Source organism: Brugia malayi (assembly GCF_000002995.4).
Source record: "Brugia malayi strain FR3 genome assembly, contig: Bm_v4_Chr1_scaffold_001, whole genome shotgun sequence".
Taxonomy (NCBI): domain Eukaryota; kingdom Metazoa; phylum Nematoda; class Chromadorea; order Rhabditida; family Onchocercidae; genus Brugia; species Brugia malayi.
In genome coordinates this window covers 14252943-14271078 of record NW_025062475.1, presented here as the reverse complement: position 1 = coordinate 14271078, position 18136 = coordinate 14252943, and the positions used below count along the sequence as shown (strand labels likewise).

The following is an 18136-nucleotide window of genomic DNA, read 5'->3' as shown; positions in this document are numbered from 1 at the left end:
AAAATATTATGTTAATATTTTTAAATGAAATTATCTTCTCTCTCTCTCTCTCTCTCTGTCTCTGTCTCTCACTTTTTTCTTTTAGTTTATTAAATATAATTTAATTTTCATATATATATCATAATGTTTTAATTAGGTGAAATTTTTTGAAGAAAAAAAAGAATAATTTGAAATTAAAATTTTTAAATTATTATTATTTAATATTATGGACAATTTTTATTTATATGGATTTGTGAGGGGTCTACTGATTGATTAATTCATTGGTTTATGGTATAAAAATAAAGGAAGGATATTGAAATTAGCACAGAATTTATTTCTTTATGTAGTGATAATATGATAACTTGATAATGTGATAAGATATGTATATATGTTGTATAGTGGAGAGTGCTGCAATATTGCAATATTATAGATAGATTAGGATAACCTTGACATAAGGAGGTCAAATGCCAATCATTTTATGATTATTTGGGTAAATGTTGAAGAATGTGCTAACCCTTTTATGATTATTTGGGTAAATGTTGAAGAATGTGCTAACCCTTTTATGATTATTTGGGTAAATGTTGAAGAATGTGCTAACCCTTTTATGATTATTTGGGTAAATGTTGAAGAATGTGCTAACCCTTTTATGATTATTTGGGTAAATGTTGAAGAATGTGCTAACCCTTTTATGATTATTTGGGTAAATGTTGAAGAATGCATTAAGCAGAAAAAAGAAAAATTTTTACCATTTAATTTTCTTGAAATTATTTTGTTAAAAAAAAAAATCATATTTTAACATATGCTCAGATTATTGTTTAATTGATTGATTGATAGATAGTTGGATAGATGGTTGGTTGGTTGGTTGGATGGATGGATGGATGGTTGGCTTCTTTGATTTATGCTATTTTTATTTTTGTTTTTCCAAGGGTGTAAACGAGAGAGAGAGAGAGAGAGAGAGAGAATGAGGAAGAATAAAGCGTTTTTTTTTTTAGTATAAAGTTTCACTCTTAATAAAAGTGCATTTTTCAGGAAAAGAAGAAAAAAGAAAAACATGCCATCTCGTTCACTTGCCTCACTTAATGATCCATCAAAATTGGTTTCTTTCTTTTTTTTTTTTTTTGAACTTAAAAATTTTACATTTAAAAAGTTGTTTATATTCAATTTATGATTTTTTTCAATTTGTCTTTTTTTCTTTCTTTTTTTTTTTTTTTTTCAACTAAAAATATTGTCAAGAAAAAGAAAAAAAAAGGGTTTTTTTTTCTTCAGAAAGTTACCGAAGTGGTCAGCTATCAACTTAATCATATACCTATCATCAAAGGTCACTTCGAAAGTTTATCAGAGAAAGCACAATTATTCATTGCTGAAAAAGCTGACCTGCTAACACCACGTGCAATTTACATTTGTGATGGTTCTGAAGCAGAATATAAAGAGCTAATTGGTGAATGCTTAGAAACAGGTGTTTTAACACCATTAAAAGCATACAAAAATAATTATTTGTGTCGTACGGATCCACGTGACGTAGCTCGTGTTGAATCAAAAACATGGATGATTACACCTGAGAAGTATGATTCAGTTTGTCATACAGCTGAAGGTGTAAAATCAATCATGGGTCAATGGATGTCACCTGAACAATTTGGTAATGAATTGGATGATCGTTTTCCGGGTTGCATGAATGGTATGAAAAGCAAATTTTCTTTTTTTTAAAAAATTTTAATTAATTTTTTTTAATATCTAATTTTTTCCTATTTATATTTATTTTATATTAAATTTGATGAAAAAAAAAAAAAAATATTTGATAATTTACAGGTCGTACAATGTATGTTGTACCATTTTCAATGGGTCCTGTTGGTGGTCCACTTTCTAAAATTGGAATTGAACTTACCGATTCTGTGTAAGAATTAAAGTTTTTTTTTTTTTGCTTCGATTTGTTTAATTTTTAAATTAATTAAATAGTTAGAAATGATTTCATCTCTCCCTCTCTCTCTCTCTCTCTCTCTCTGTAATCTTTTATTTTATTATTCTTATTTAGATATGTTGTACTATGCATGAAAATTATGACACGAATGGGTGCACGCGTTTGGGATCTTTTGAAAAAATCAGGCGGTGATTTTGTGCGTTGCATTCATTCAGTTGGACAACCACGTCCTGTTCTTAGTAAATTTTTCTTTCTTCTTTTAAATCTTTTAATAATTATATCATATTTTATCATCAATTTTGGTTAAATAAATTATTATTAATTTATTTCATGCAAATTTCAGCCAAGATTATTAACAGTTGGCCATGCAATCCAGAAAAAACAATCATTGCACATCTTCCGGCACAACGTGAAATTTGGTCATTTGGTTCTGGTTATGGTGGTAATTCACTTTTAGGCAAAAAATGTTTTGCTCTTCGAATTGCTATGAATATTGGTTATGATGAAGGTTGGATGGCTGAACATATGTTGGTATGTTAATGTTAATGCTAGACATTTTAGGATTAAATTAAACTTTACTACAACAAATTAATCTGTTCCTTTCTTTGATTTTTTCATCTTATCAATCTATGATTGTCAATTACTTATCATTTAGTCTAATGAAGGGATAAGTTTTTTTTTGTTTTGAAATGAGAAGAATTTTGGAATAATTGAATTTTATAGATCATGGGTATTACCAGTCCGCAGGGAAAAGAACGTTTCGTTTGTGCAGCATTTCCATCTGCATGCGGTAAAACAAATTTAGCAATGCTTGAGCCAGCTGTTCCTGGCTGGAAAGTACGCGTTGTTGGTAAGTTTTAATTAAGTATAATAATATATCAGATCTAGAAAAAAGAAAAATAATGAAATTTGATTGTAACTTTTAAATGAATTGTTTTTTTATAGGTGATGATATTGCTTGGATGAAATTTGGCGCTGATGGTCGTTTATATGCTATAAATCCGGAAGCTGGTTTCTTTGGTGTAGCACCTGGAACATCTCACAAAACAAATCCTATGGCAATGGCAAGTTTCCAGGAAAATTCGGTCTTCACAAATGTTGCTGAAACCGCTGATGGTGAATACTTTTGGGAAGGACTTGAGAAGGAGGTGAAAAATCCGGTAAGTTTTGTTTTGCTTAACTTGTATTATCTGTATTATTTAGTTTTTTATAAATATTTTTCGATGCAATTAATTTTTTTTTTTTTTTTCTGTTCTATATGTGTTTATAAACGGTTTGAAATTTAGAAGGTTGATATGATTGATTGGCTAGGAAAACCATGGCATCTTGGAGACTCAACGAAATCATCCCATCCAAATTCACGATTCACTGCACCCGCAGGTCAATGTCCGATTATCCATCCAGACTGGGAAAAACCTGAAGGTGTACCGATTGATGCAATCATTTTTGGAGGCCGAAGGTTTACTGTGTTCAATTCGAATGATAAAAATATTCTTTAGCAATGTCTATTAATATCTATGGACAAGTGATCGATTTTTTTTTCTTTTTTTTTAAGATTTTTCCACGTTTCTTTGATAGAGAGAAAGCGGAGGCAAACTAAGAGAAATTGACGTAAGCAGGAAGGCGAAAAAAATTTTAATTCTTTAAAAAGCAATCAACACCACCAATGTTTATTTTATTTATCAAATATATAAAGTTTACTTTAAGGCCTGAAGGTGTACCACTTGTATTCGAGTCACGCAGTTGGGTACATGGTATTTTCGTGGGTGCATGCGTAAAATCAGAAGCTACTGCCGCTGCTGAATTCTCGGGTATACAGTATAAACATTTTAAACCAATCTATTTAATGAATTTTCTTACCTGCGAATTCTATATTGAGTTGCAATCTGTTAAGTTTTAAGACCTTCAACCACTCAATATACTTTAAATATATTTTTTCTTTTATCAATTAACTGTCATTTCTAATTTAGGTAAACAAATTATGCATGATCCAATGGCTATGCGACCATTTATGGGTTACAATTTCGGACGATACATGCGTCATTGGATGAAACTTGGACAACCGCCACATAAGGTTTACTAAGCATTCTTTTTATTTCTTTTTTTTATTTCTTACTTATTATTTATTTAAAATTACTATTAGTATATCATTATGTATGACAGTTGGTTTAATATAAATTTTTCAACGAACGAAATGTTCTAAATCGATTTATTAAAGGTACCGAAGATTTTCCATGTCAATTGGTTTCGTACAACTGCAGATGGCAAATTCTTATGGCCTGGTTATGGGGAAAATATTCGTGTTTTGGACTGGATTTTGAGACGTTGTGATGGTGATGACAGTATCGGCTTTGAGTCTCCAATTGGTTATATACCGAAAGAAGGTAAATGTAGAAGAAATGAAAAATTAGACTTTGCTTTTGCTGTTGTGAGCGATTTAGAATTATGTGAAGTTTTCCTTTCAAGAAAAGATGGCAAATTTAGGTTCGATTAACCTCAGTGGTCTTCCAAACATTAATTGGGCTGAATTGATGTCATTACCGAAAAAGTATTGGGTAGAGGATATGGAAGAAACCAAACATTTCTTCGAACAGCAGGTAAGTCATTTCACAACTGCAAGTACTAGGTAATTTAGAGCAGTATAATTCGTGATGAATGATTTCAATTCAAGTGGAATTCATTCCTTACTTTTCAGGTTGGCTCAGACCTTCCTCCCGAAATCGCAAAGGAGCTTGAAGAACAAACAGCTAGAATCAAAGCTATGCCATGAAATTAACACTCAACAACAATAGTTATGAAATGACTTTTTTCTCCTCAAATGTTCTCAGTAACTATTGAAATATGAATTATATTTTTATTTTGTCATTATAATCTGTTAGGTTTATGCAGTTAACTTTGTTAGAATCTATAAATTATTCCTGTAAGTAGGATCATCAATAAAATTTCTAAAGAGATAATATTAAGGAGTGAGTTGATTCTGGACTTTTTGTCACATTTAAGCATTCACCATTAACTGATTATTCCATATTCTCATGTGTTTGCTTGAAACCTCATCTGGTATAAATTTTATTGCTTTTTACTTTACAATGTTATTAGTTGCTCTTATGCATTGAATACAGATTTCTTTTTCTTGCTTTATTGATACAGCAAATTCTTATCCTTTGAAAATCACAAGAAATCTATTTAAATGGCTCTCTCTAGTCATTTTACCATCAATTAAGTGATATAGAACATTTTCTGATAATCTAATTATTTATGCATATATGATTTCAGATGATGAGTTAAGTCTAAATTTTGTCCAAGCCTATTTTCAAAAATATATGAGATAAGAGAACTGCATCGCTTCATTACTAAAAGATTTCTAATAAATAATAAGGTGGCTTTCCCATTATGAATTTTCAAATTTATTTGTTGTAGATATTCATTATTAATGATTTTTCAGCTCACTGGTAAATGAATTATTATTCCATCACAGCAGTTTAAAGTAAAAGAAAGTAGCCGATCTAGAAGATGTACCACAAATTAAGGAGAAATTTTTCTTTTTGGTGCAAATCTTTTAAAGAGAAACAACACAGAAAGTGGATCCATTTTACCACAACTCTAAAGCAATAAACTATGGATAAAAAAAAAAAAAAAAAAAAAACAGTAACAGAGTAAAACAAATTTGGTACCTGAGTTTGCTACCAATATTAAACCAAATCATTTGATACTTAACAAGAGTGGAATTATTAGTTTGTACAAACCAGTGTATGAGTAGAATATTGGTAACAAAGAAAATAGTAAGAAATCAGCAAAAGAGTTTTGCATCATCATAAGCTATTCACTTTTTTAAAGAATAGTTTACAATACTCGTAACTACTTATCATTACAGCACACGCAAACGAAACTTTTGTTACACGTGGCACCACCCCTGCAATACATAAGAAATGAATGGAAAAAAAATGTGTCGATTCAAAAATTTATACTTCGGAAAATACTTCTTTTGTACATTTTATTCTACAGACAAATGATCATAAATTAATTACCTGCAAACAAAGATCTGAATCCCTTCTTTTCATAAAGTTCTTTCATAATACCGAAAGAGCGCTTTGATCGAATTTCCATATCACGTCTTTCTGTGATAACTGTATTACAGCCACAGTTTTCTGTCACTTTCATACTCCCATTATTATGTCCTCTTATCTGCTTTATAGTCTCTACCTAAATTAATTGAAGACAATTTATCGAACAGTATGTAATTACAAGGTTTTTTTTTTTTTTGCATTATCATAACTTGTCCTTTCATATCTTTGCTTAATACCCGAAATGTTACAAGCTCTCTGAAACAAAAAGTGCCAAATGATTTGATGAATGACATCGGTTCATTTAATTCATCTACGAATTAGATTTTTGATTGTTTAGTCTCAATTTCTCACAAATACACATCACATATATTGATTAACTCTGCTTCATTGCTTCAAATCTCCTACTAAGCTTTCGTTAGAATTTTTTGAAGAAAACAAATAAAATTGATTAGCTACAACCTCTCCTAAAGTAATTTGACGATGAGTTTTAATGACGTCAAACGGAGTTGTTACAAATGCTGCAACTGAACCAGCCATTGCACCACATATAAAACTAATCAAAAAATTTGTTTCCCGTTGATTGAATCTTTGTAAAGCATTCGCTTTCAAATATTCATATCCTGTCCAATACACAGCTGAAATTTACTTTGTTTAGTAAAAAAAAAGAGCTACAAATTAATTTCCAAATAATACAAAAAATTCATGCAAAATTACAAACCAGAAAACGGCATATCACGCATTAGCAAAGGACCCCAACCACGCCACAAACTGATCCATCCTTCAGCTGCTTTCGATCGTTGAAAAGCTAATCCAATATCTGAAAGCAAAGTAAATATATAAAATAATATTTACAGTGACTATTTCATGCTAAACATTTTAAAAGCTCCAAAAATTTTTTAAATTACATATCAACATTAGCACTGAAAAATAGAGAAGTAACTGTGACATCAATTTAGTTACTTAATAACTACACAGAATATACACCATTCAAAAAAAAAAAAAAAGATAATTCCAGAAAAAATCAATTCACGCTTTTAAAGTCTTAAAGCCATAACTAACTTCAACATCTTTTATGTTTGCATACATGTAAATATTACTTTGTAAGGTTCTGATTTCAATACTGAATTTGAATTTAAACCCTTTATGTGTAAGTACCTTTATATGTAAGTCGTTCACTTTGCATTTTTGTCCTTATCAATTCCATTGGCGAAACAATAGTGAGGGCAACTAGACGGGCAGATGAACCAGCAACCAAAGGAATCCAGTGAGATTTCTGATTATATTTCTCTCTCAACCAGCACAACATATTATCGTAAACTGTATAATAAAGTACTGTTGCCGGTATAGCCATAATCCTAGAAATGTTTAATTTGTTTGTTACTATTACTAATTTCTACCACTAAAATTTCTACCATTAAAATTAATGTGAATAATTTACAGTGTCGGAGAAAGCCCACTCCACAGTGAACGAATCCCTTCTGTCCTTGAAATTTTGAACAATGCATCCTGAAAATTCAATATTTCTTGAAAATCCTTAATATTATTTGAATTAAAATTATTGCAATAGCTATTAAAAGATAATAAGTGCTTCTATTGAAATTTTAATTTTCGTTAAATAAAAAATAAAAAAAATGTTACCATCGTTCCTGTAAAATTTCCTGGTCTTGCAAACCATTCGCATGGTTCTTTAGAATTCACATCAGCACAAGCTGTACACAAATGATCCATCAAACCATTGTAATACAAAAAGCAAGTGCCTTTAACAAAAGGATGCGCTTGTTGCTGCAATCGTATTTTTACGACATCCATTGGTGTCACTGAAATGAACATATCACTGATTATTTTAAAGAAAAATAACAAAATTAGATGAAAGACAACTTTTTTTTTCATATTTTACAAGAAGACTAAAAGAGGGGAGAAAGAAGACTAGATTGAAAAAATATGTTAGGATTAATAAGTATGGATAAAATCTTATTTGAATATAGTAGAGTCAAAAGATTAGATAAAAAAATGAAGCCAGAAGTTTCTTCCCTTTTTCATAGTTTTGCGAAAATCAGTTATCCCAACTATTAAATCAGTTTTCTGTTTCCATAACACTCAAATTGTATTCTATAGCAACTGATTGATCAAAATAATTCAATCAGCGAATATCTCATATCTTACTACATTTGTTAGTAAGTATACATAAAACTGTATTACGAATAGAAAATTTCGATTTACGTGATGTTCCTAGTAATTAAATTAGAAGCATAGAAATTAAAATTTAAATGTAAATTTCAAAAGTTAGCTTCTTATAGCAAATAGTAATTTAAAAATGAGAAAACTAACTTAGTAGTGAGGTTATAATAGCACCAGAAGAAGCAGCCATTATCTGCTGGAGAAATGGCGTTGTACCAGAAGAGTAATCCTTTTCATTATGTTCCATGCGAATTTGTTTTTACCACGAATTTCATCCAAACTAATTAGCGAGCTAATTAATATCTGGTATAATAAAAAGATTTGAATTATATTGATAAAGAACATAAGATCAATCAATTTCTATTTCCAACAAACATTCATCAATAATTCATATTCCTCACTCCGTGTTCTACTTTTCATCTGATATTCAACAGTAGGAAATGGACTTCATTGCTATTCAAGGCAATATGTATTCCGTATTTTATAGTAACGAATGATAAACGATATGAATTAATCATATTTATCTGAAAACAACATTAAAGAAAACAAAATAACAGTTTAGTTCATATAGTTTATTACCGCCAATCTTATGCGAACCAGATAAAATTAAAATTAGAAAAAGGAGAAACAAAAAAGTTTGTTAGAAATAAGCACCCTTCTAATGTCAAGCAGTTAGAAGATAAGAAAAAGAAAAACTAAAGAAGCCTGTATAAAAATTTGAAAAAACGAAGAAAAACAAAGTAAAAAAATCAGAAAGATTCAAAAACAAAATCGAAAGAATCAACAAATAACAGCAGCGACATCATATAATTGACATTATTAACAATCTATGTCACTTATCACTACAAAAAAAGACGAATGGCATAATACACAGTTTATATGGAATAAACACTGAAGTGAAATAAGTTATCATTCTTAATACAATAAAAAGAGAAACATAGATCAATTGGAACTCCTATATACTATTGTGTTGCCCAAATAAAATTTGTTGCCGTTATTCTGCAGATAAATTTTTCCACTCTGAATATCCACTTTGAATTGTGCTGTAAATAAATTTTAACAGTCATTTTCTTGAGCTCGAGCATAAATTATATAATATACTCTTAAAAAAAAAAAAAGACAAAAAAGCTTACCAGAATCAGGAATTCGTTCGTTATTTTCTAACGAATTTTTTGATCGTATCAACTTCCTATCGCCACCTAAGGGATCCAAATATCGCCACAAAGAAACAGTTTGTTTAGCTGAAAGCAACATATTCCAAAACTTCTCAAATAAATCATCACGAATTCAGATAAACAAATTTCTTTCAAACCGACAATTTCAACATCCTGAACTGAAATACTAGAATCAAAATTGAAACTTACGTTTAAGATCTTTTGAAACTCTCTTCAAACGTCGAATAATGATTGCTACAGTATCGCCATTTATAATTGGTATTTCAATATCAAACAGACCAGAACAAGGATCAACATTTCGAAATGTAATGGTAATACCAGGCTATAAACAAACAGTGCTGCTAGCATAAATATGACGAATTAGAAGCACTAATAATTTTCAAAATTTATCACAAAAATATAATAAAAGGCATAAAATACTACGAAATATTAAGAAATGAATGAATGAATGAACAAGCAACTTACTTCCTGTTCTTTATACATTATGATCGGCTTTCCAGGACAAGTCATTTCTAGTACATTTGCTGGCACTACTCCTTTTACATCAGTAATGGTAACACTTTCCAGATCCAAAGCTGATAATATGTAATCCAAATTCTAGAATCAATAAAACATGAAGCTAACAAAAATGTATAAAACCTGAATTATTATAAGTAAATTTTAAACAAAATTTTGCAAAGCAAACTTTTCAACAACAAATATCAGTTAAAACAAAAAGAAACACATCAAAACCTGCTCCAAAACTTCTTTCTGATCAAATCTACAAGCAATATCCAGGGCTGATTCACCGTGTATTGCTAAGTTTTCACGTATCAGTTGAACGAAAGGCATCGTTTTTTTCATAAACTTTTTTAAACTCTCTATTGCACCTAAGCGACGAGATATCTCTTTGTTATCCGGTAATTCACCATTGCCTTCCTGGAATGCAACTCAGTAATTAGTTAGAAACTATAGATAATGTCACAAATATCCTTCATATTAGCATAATTCAACTGAGTAATAAAATGAAAGTGGCTGGTATAAGAAGTGATGGATTTAATAAAAAAAAATCAAACCAGATAACATTGATTCAGTAAGCCAAGCACTTCCTTTTGCCAAGATGGATATTCTTCTGCAAAGTATATTATTGCTTCCGACGGCGGATTTGTATCTTTACCCTTTTTTTGTTTCAAATTCATGTGATTTTTCAAACGTAATCGGAAATCCTGCAAATGAACTAAAATTTACTCCAGTACAAATAAGATCATAATCTACAAAGAAAATCACTTTTAACAAAAGCAATCAGCAGAACCAATAAAAACTAATGCATGATAATTTGAAAGCAAACTCTGATTGTATCATCCATGAATTCGGCTTTTTTTGTTATGAGATCATCAGCAGGTGGGATGATAGGCCATTTTGCACACACAATAAAGCCATCCTATAAGTTAAACATTAATAATTTAACATTGTTCCTTATTGAACAATAAAAATTGCAGGAACATTCTTAGTGCTAAGAGTGGCATATCAAATTATAAGAATTCCATTGGTATAACCTTTCCTAAAATCTGCCATATCTGCTCAGATACATGAGGGCAAATTGGTGATAAAATAATTGCTTGTGTTTCAATCCATTTGAAAACCATATCAACATGCATTTCAGTATCGCCTCCACAATGCTCGCGATATTTGTCACGATAACCCTGAAAAATAGCATAAAGTTTAAATTATTCAATAAAACAGAGTAAGCATGAAATTTCTGTTAGTTAATTTAATCATTTAATACAACTGTATAGGTTATGATGCTGATTATTTCATATTTCAGCATACCATAGTGCACTATTTTAAGCACCCCTTTTTTTTCTTTTTTTTTTTACAGCTTCAGACTAATAAAACACTCAGTACAGTAATGTGAACAAAATAACCAACAACAAAAAAAAAATTATTTTATCAATCTGTACGAAAAAATAAGAAAAAAAAAAAATCTCGTCAAGTTACCTGATATTCAAAAAATCCGTGTTTTAAAGCTTCCTTGAAAAGCGTTTGCTCATAGCTATCAAATGTTTTTTGAATTGCGCTATTCATTTCATTGTCGAAAACCTGATCAGCAAAAGTAAGTTTCTGTCCACTGCGCAAGATGTTCTGTTCTCGTAAAGCAACCATTTCACGTGACCATACAAGAAGATTGTATAAACGCAGTACTGCTGCATCAGCCATATCATAAACAAAATTTGCATCTTCCACGTAATCTCCTGCGTCCTGAAATTGGAAGTGTTAATCTTTAAGAGCAAAAATTCCGTAATACAAGTAGTTAAGGTAACGAACAAAGTGTAATTTAAATATGTTTCATCTTTGAGATTCAGTTTACATGATATAGTGAAAAAGAGATAAGTCACTAAGAAAAGATGCCACATTGTATCACAATGTGAAATAATAAGCAGATCGGTGGGACAAATTCTGTCTTTTTTGAATATTGGATATATTAGAGGAAATTTAATAGTTTACCGCCAAAGAAATACGCATTCCATCAGCCGAGAACAATCCCACAGTTTCGCTAAGGGTTAGAAAATTGCCTGTTTGTTTGGACATCTGAAATGTTTTATTTGAGATATTGCTGCAGTAACAAAAAAAATACAACTCGATAAAAAAAGCTTTCGCTAACATATTAAGATATAAAAAGTAAGACAATGAAACCTTTTCATTATTTAGTAACAGATGTCCATTTGCTCGTATGCTTCTAGGCCACAATTCAGGTTGATCTTTCCAGATGGCAACGTGGTTAAACAAGTAATACGTAAGGTGATTCTGTAGAAGATCTTTACCGGAAGCACGCATATCAACCGGGTACCTTAAAAATGCGCAGAAACTTCAATTCATTACAAATGAGTAAGTTTAATGTATCTACAACTCGAAAAATGCTTCCACTGAATAATCATGGGCGTTAACAAAAGCTATGATTTAATATATTTTTTTTCCTCTTCCTGCCTAAAATTCTATATAAAAAAGAAATGATGTAATTATTTCCTGATACTGAAATATATCTATGAATAAACAGAACAGAGAAATTTACCAATAAAGAAATTCTTTTCTGCATAGAGCTAATTGTGATTCTTGGACCGGCATTGTTTTCGCATTGTAGGGCTTATTTAAGAATATGTAATCCCAGCAATCATCAACCATATCCGATGCTCTATAATTGAAGAATTATTGGATATCTATAGAGTCTTTTAGATATTTCTTGAATTTTACTACATTTATTCAAACTTTTGAAAAGTACTTGATTCCAGCCGGACCAATAACGCTTCCATCAATAGTACCACCTTGTAGAAGATGTGCCACTGTATAGTAGGCGTTATATATTGTTGAATCAGAAAGTGATTCAATAAGATACTGAGGATCCCATGGCAATCTTGAACCTAAACCATATGATCGACAGCAAGCATGCTCATGCAACCAGTCAATCGTCGCATCCAAATTTCTTCGAACCTAATGAAAAATAATTATTTAGAAATTAATTTGCATTTTACGATAATTAATCTACAGCTAGGTATTCTAAAAACAAACATTTGTTCAAAAATTTACATCTTCTGTATATGTATTCAGTTGAGCCAAAGCTTTTTTCGCTTCCTTCTTCCATTCTTCGTCACCATAATTTAAATACCTGCCAGGAATAAACAAATGAAAAAAAAGAAAAAAACTTATGTGTAAGACAGATTTTTAATTCAATAAACAACAAGAATAAAAATCGACATTATCGAGGGATGAATGATCAGATGATTTGCCACATAATTAATTTTTTTTATGAGAGAAAAAGAAAGAAATTCGTAAAAAAAAGTTGGTTCACACACTTTGATTCCTTTTTTTTTTTTTTTTTTTTGTATTATCTTGCTGAATGCTCTCATTATATTACAAAAGATATACTATTAATAAATTTACTAATGCTTCGAAACATATGTTAAATCATATCTGATTTTATGCATTAAAGAATTCCTTATTACATAATCTATTTTTTTTATTCTCGAGACATACCATTGATCACATAAAGCCACAACGCATTCATCACCAGAACGCGATACAACTTTCTTTTCGGGTTCAACAAACAATGTTGCCTCTCCGGATGTAATCAATTCCTCTCGAATTTCCTTCTTTATTTCTGCAGTTTTTTGTCCAGCGTATTTACCAGTCACCATCACCTAGAATCCCCAAATTCAACTTTTCTGAAAAACTAGATAATAACTCGATGTATTACAAACAAATTAACATGTTAAATACATACGCCATCATAAAATCCTTTCAGATACACTTCTTTCTTAGCTTCTGCTAATTTGTCTCGGTCATTTTGACTTTCAATCTTCATTTTTTGACAAAGATACACGGCAGCCATTTCTCCATATTCTGGTATCTTCAAAACTGGAATCTGAAAAAATTGTGCTCGACATGAGCTTTTGCACTCTTGGCAAATTCTAATTAAGAAAGACTGGAATTTAAAATTTCTATGAAATCATTTGTTTTACTATGGCAGAAAGTATGATTGTAAAGCGAATTAGCTACGAATCAATTTCCAGAAACATAAAGACAGTGCGTAATTACCGGCTCATATGGCAGCACCATTTCATCTTTTATACCAAATTTTTCTCGCAACGGCTTTTTCCTCTTCAAATCCATTAAAGCCGCATAATCATCCGGCGAATCAGACGGTACACTGGTCACAATACCGGTGCCTGTAAGCAGATATGGATATTTTTTAGCAAACAAAAAATCCATGCGTTCAAAATAAAAATCTTATAAACAATAAATGCACAGAGGAAGAAAATCATTATATGATAGCAATACCATTGGTATTACTATTATATTAAGATTGATCGTTATGAGGCTATAACTTACATTATTCTTTTTTCCCTTGAAACACGAAAATATAAATTAACCTTTGTCGTCCTTGATCGTAAGCATAGGTAATGAGTAGATACGATCATATTTCGTTAGAGGACTTTTTAATGCCAAACCAAGCAATTGTTTGCCCAATATCTAAAAATTCCAAAATTACCCGTAGAGTTAAAACATTCTTGAAAATATCATAACGAAAACTGTGCAAACAAAGAGTAGTGAAATTAATAATTGAAAAATGGGACCTTTTCAGCACCATCAACAAATCGTATTTTTCCATTTTCAGCAGTCATTTCCTGATAACTCATATTCCTTGCTGCCCTTTTTGTTGCTACAAAAACTTCAGTTTCTCTTTGGCCAGCATAAAAAGCACAATACCTTAAATAAAAATATATAATGAAAAGGCTGAAAACACTCGTGAAATATTACACTTCAAAATTAAGAGTTCTATTTCTACATTATTTCTACATTTCCGTAAATTTAAAAATACCGAAAACACTTAAAACACAAAGCAATTTAACCGATTATTCCTTCTTTAAATTTGATTACTTTGATGGGAATTATAATGCATACTCAATATCAGGATGAATAAAACAGTTCGTTTGTCCATACATTGTTTCAGGTCTCAATGTTGCAGCAACCAAAAAAACATTTTTCTCACTTTTTGCTAGGAACTCTGGTAATGGTTCAAGAATCTGAAATAATAATTTGAAAACAAATACTATAAAAAAGGAACTATTCTTGAAAATTAATTCTTAGACCTTCAATTTGATAAGTGTATACTCTTGAGGTCCAGCACCCTCTCCAGCCAATCGATCATGATCCATGCATGGTTGCCCATCACCTGGAGAATATATTGTATAACGCTTGCCAAAATCGATTTTTTTAGCTTCACGTAGTTTCCGAAATTGCCAGCAAACAAATGAATCATAGTAAGGATTGCGGTCAGTAGTGATAAAGGTACGTCGCCAATCAATCTAAATAAGTTATCTTCAAAACCAATTACGAATGTCGCTAAAAATCGCAATCAAAGCTATCTTCAAAACAATTAAGAATATCGCTAAAGATACGAACTGCACTAAACGAAGAACATAATTATAGAGCTTCATATATAGATCTTCAAAACCAAACCATACATCTATAAAATATCAATGATTTGAAAATTAAGGACCTTGAGACCCATTTTCTGAACATCACTAATGCAAAGTTGGGGGAAATAATCAAGCCAATGGCTTGCGTCTGTAAATTTGATGATTTCTGAATCATCTAAACCCAGCATTTTCATAATTTGCCATTGATATTTCGCTCCTCCAGTTTTTGCGACAGCTTTACTCTGGAAAGACGGGTAGTATACGACACAATGGCAACAGAAAGAGAAATTTCAAAAATTCGAAAACATAGTATTGTTGGTAAATAAAAACCTTTTTCCCTTTACTTTTATCTTTGATAATTTCCTCTATAACACTGTTCTCTTCGGTTGGCATTTTACTATCAATATCATCATCTGGAAAATTTGGTGGGTATCCGAATTCTTCTACTTCTCTCTTTAATTTATCCGCACAGACTTTGATTGGCATACCAGTGCAGTGTAAACCAAACGGAAACAGACAGCGTTTTCCCAACAGCCGTTGAAATCCTATCGCGAACTGAAATGATTTTAGTAGAAACATGATAAACTTTGCTAAAATAAAGGCATTTTTGATAAAAGTTCGAAGTATAGTACTATGTTACGGTATTTCTCAACAATTATGGTTATAAAATCTTAATTAAATAAAGTAAGGCTTACAAAGTATTAATTAAATAAGGTAAAGTCTGAATAAAACGAACTTCGGTTTTTGATATGGTGAAAGAATGTCCTAAATGAAGACGACCATTCATGTATGCATATGGTATGTTTGCCATATATTTGGGTTCAGATCTGAAATTTGTTTCTGTAACACAAGGACCTTACAGAACCATTTCAAAAAAAAAGGAAACTTGCAAACTGAAAAAAAGGAAAGGTGAAAACTACTGATAGTTCAGAAATATAATTACTTGTCACTGGAAGCATCCATTTCAAATACTTTCGCATCTGACCATAGCTTCTGAATCTTCGCTTCCATTTCCAAAAGTTCCGCTACTTTTTTTCTCTCTTTAACAGTCATCTTGGCAGTTAAATACTTTTTTCTCTGGCTGAAATCAACAAATATCAAGTAAAAAAAAAAAAAAAAAAGACGACAGTACAACATATAACATACTTTACGGTGATGTTATAATAAAATGTAATGACAAGAAATTTAGAATCTGAAATTTGATATAAATCTGGCAATCCAATAATTTTGCTCGCCTACAATTACATCCATGCCGAAATACTCCAAGTACAGTAAGACTAAAATTACATTAGAAAAATCTAAAGAACTATCAGAACATTGCTTATATTTAGTGACAAATATGATATATATGATGATACATTTCTCATCCAATATGTGTTAATTTTATTCATTACAGATCAAAATATCCTCATTAAAAACCTTTAAATATGTGCTAAATAAATCAGTTCAAACACTATTATGTAATGAAAACTTTTTAAAACTGAATAGGATTTGAATAGAGCTAATTAAAAATTTCCTCAATCATCACTTTTCTTTTTTACTTTATATGTTCGAAAACAAAAATAATGATCAAACTTTAGTTCATTTATTCTATTTTATCAAATTTGAATTAAATTGTTAGGTTAGGAGAGAAGATATGAGAGTGAGAATAATGCAAAAAAAAGAAAAAACTTGCACCAAAAATGGATGAGAGGAAAAATTCCTCATATATTAACAATTTATATTATTCTTTCTCTCAATCTATAGTAATCTTACTTATTCACAATTTATAATATCTTCTTTTCTGTCCTTTCAATCTTTGATTCATTAGCATTTGCTCATTAATTAGCGCATTCCCTCACTTTTCAAATTTTCAAAACTTCTACAACCTTTCCTTACCTATCTTATAAACCTATCTGATATGAAACCAAAGCGTTGCATTTCTGTCGCAAATGATGAAATGGGACTTTGTGAAATTTAAGATATTTTACGGATGGTACCGACCTGATAAAAGAACGTGGAATGGAGGCGTTTGTTACGCCAAATTGAGTTCTTACTTTCAACTTAATTTATTTAGAGTAAAACGTTAAATGACGTTAACTTACGAATAAAACGTTTAATTTGAATTTACTTTATTTAGATATCACCTTATGTGAAAAGAGAATGTTCTTTTTTTCTTATTTTGATTTTATTTGTCTACAGATTACGAGCGTGAACCATGTCAGAACGGAAAGCTAACTTTCATAGTGAATAAAATTTTTTCATTGTCGAATTTCTCATAGTATAAATTTATCTTTCCATCCTTCAAATAACAATTTTCTTAATTTTAATTTTCAATTAAAATTGTTGTTCCAAAAAAATTTTCATTGATAATGTATGCTTAAACAAACTGTATTTGCAGGAATCTTGGAATTGAAATGTTTAATTTTAACGAATTAAAAGTAGTGATTAAGTAATTAAAAAACACTTTACTTGAAAAATAATACTTCAAGTTTAATTTGATCATTTTTATGAATAAATTTAATTGCCTCCTTTTTTTTTTTTTTGATATATTTAGCTTTTAGCAAATGCAATTATAAATATTTTAATTCTAGCATATTTGCTAGCGTTCTAAAAACAAAGATATTAGTGGCTTATCAACTGATTTTGATATTTGATTGTTCTGTGGTTTTTTTCTTTTTATTTTTAAAGCAGTATGTTCTGAAATAAATGCAATAATTATAGAATTCTTTTGAAAGTGGAATAATTTAACTGGAATAATTTAAATAAATTAGACAAAACTATTTGTTATAATTGAAATCAGTCATTCTTATAAGCACAATTAATTCATTCAGTTTGATAATTTTCTTGTTTAAAGAGGTGAATTAAATTTGGACATTTGTTATTTTTTTA

General features: G+C 30.2%; 3 protein-coding genes across 5 annotated transcripts; 1 reads left to right on the top strand and 2 right to left on the bottom strand.

Annotated features, from left to right (window-relative positions):
• Positions 1 to 1030: 1030 nt before the first annotated feature.
• Positions 1031 to 4664, top strand: Bma-pck-1 (phosphoenolpyruvate carboxykinase [GTP], putative; the record flags this gene model as incomplete). 2 transcript variants are annotated; one of them, XM_043077845.1, is made up of 13 exons in its annotated part: positions 1031 to 1075; positions 1246 to 1654; positions 1786 to 1870; positions 2009 to 2133; positions 2238 to 2425; positions 2618 to 2744; positions 2840 to 3054; positions 3181 to 3353; positions 3602 to 3705; positions 3865 to 3968; positions 4113 to 4278; positions 4379 to 4491; positions 4590 to 4664. In XM_043077845.1, 13 exons carry the CDS (start codon positions 1031 to 1033, stop codon positions 4662 to 4664), a joined length of 1929 nt encoding a protein of 642 aa, XP_042933779.1. The 2 variants fall into 2 exon arrangements, with proteins under 2 accessions (XP_042933779.1, XP_001896498.2); XM_001896463.2 differs by lacking the exons at positions 1031 to 1075; positions 1246 to 1654; positions 1786 to 1870; positions 2009 to 2133 and having other exon boundaries at positions 2381 to 2425.
• Positions 4665 to 5703: 1039 nt separating this feature from the next.
• On the bottom strand, positions 5704 to 8383 carry Bm2246 (Mitochondrial carrier C16C10.1, putative; the record flags this gene model as incomplete). Of its 2 annotated transcripts, XM_001896464.2 has the most annotated exons (8): positions 5704 to 5804; positions 5920 to 6094; positions 6418 to 6593; positions 6677 to 6775; positions 7114 to 7313; positions 7397 to 7464; positions 7597 to 7775; positions 8287 to 8383. In XM_001896464.2, the coding sequence occupies 8 exons, from the start codon at positions 8381 to 8383 to the stop codon at positions 5704 to 5706; spliced, it is 1095 nt and encodes a 364-aa protein (XP_001896499.2). The 2 variants fall into 2 exon arrangements, with proteins under 2 accessions (XP_001896499.2, XP_042933778.1); XM_043077844.1 differs by lacking the exon at positions 8287 to 8383 and having other exon boundaries at positions 7597 to 7767.
• Positions 8384 to 9078: 695 nt separating this feature from the next.
• Positions 9079 to 16318, bottom strand: Bma-lars-1 (leucyl-tRNA synthetase, putative; the record flags this gene model as incomplete). The annotated part of the gene is made up of 25 exons (XM_001896465.2): positions 9079 to 9179; positions 9270 to 9377; positions 9501 to 9633; positions 9777 to 9908; positions 10044 to 10229; positions 10367 to 10516; positions 10639 to 10731; positions 10847 to 10993; positions 11289 to 11549; positions 11796 to 11879; positions 11985 to 12138; positions 12361 to 12480; positions 12568 to 12776; positions 12873 to 12951; positions 13320 to 13483; positions 13567 to 13707; positions 13881 to 14011; positions 14216 to 14315; positions 14420 to 14552; positions 14748 to 14869; positions 14936 to 15151; positions 15346 to 15507; positions 15596 to 15820; positions 16002 to 16092; positions 16209 to 16318. 25 exons carry the CDS (start codon positions 16316 to 16318, stop codon positions 9079 to 9081), a joined length of 3552 nt encoding a protein of 1183 aa, XP_001896500.2.
• Between the last annotated feature and the right edge of the window lie 1818 nt (positions 16319 to 18136).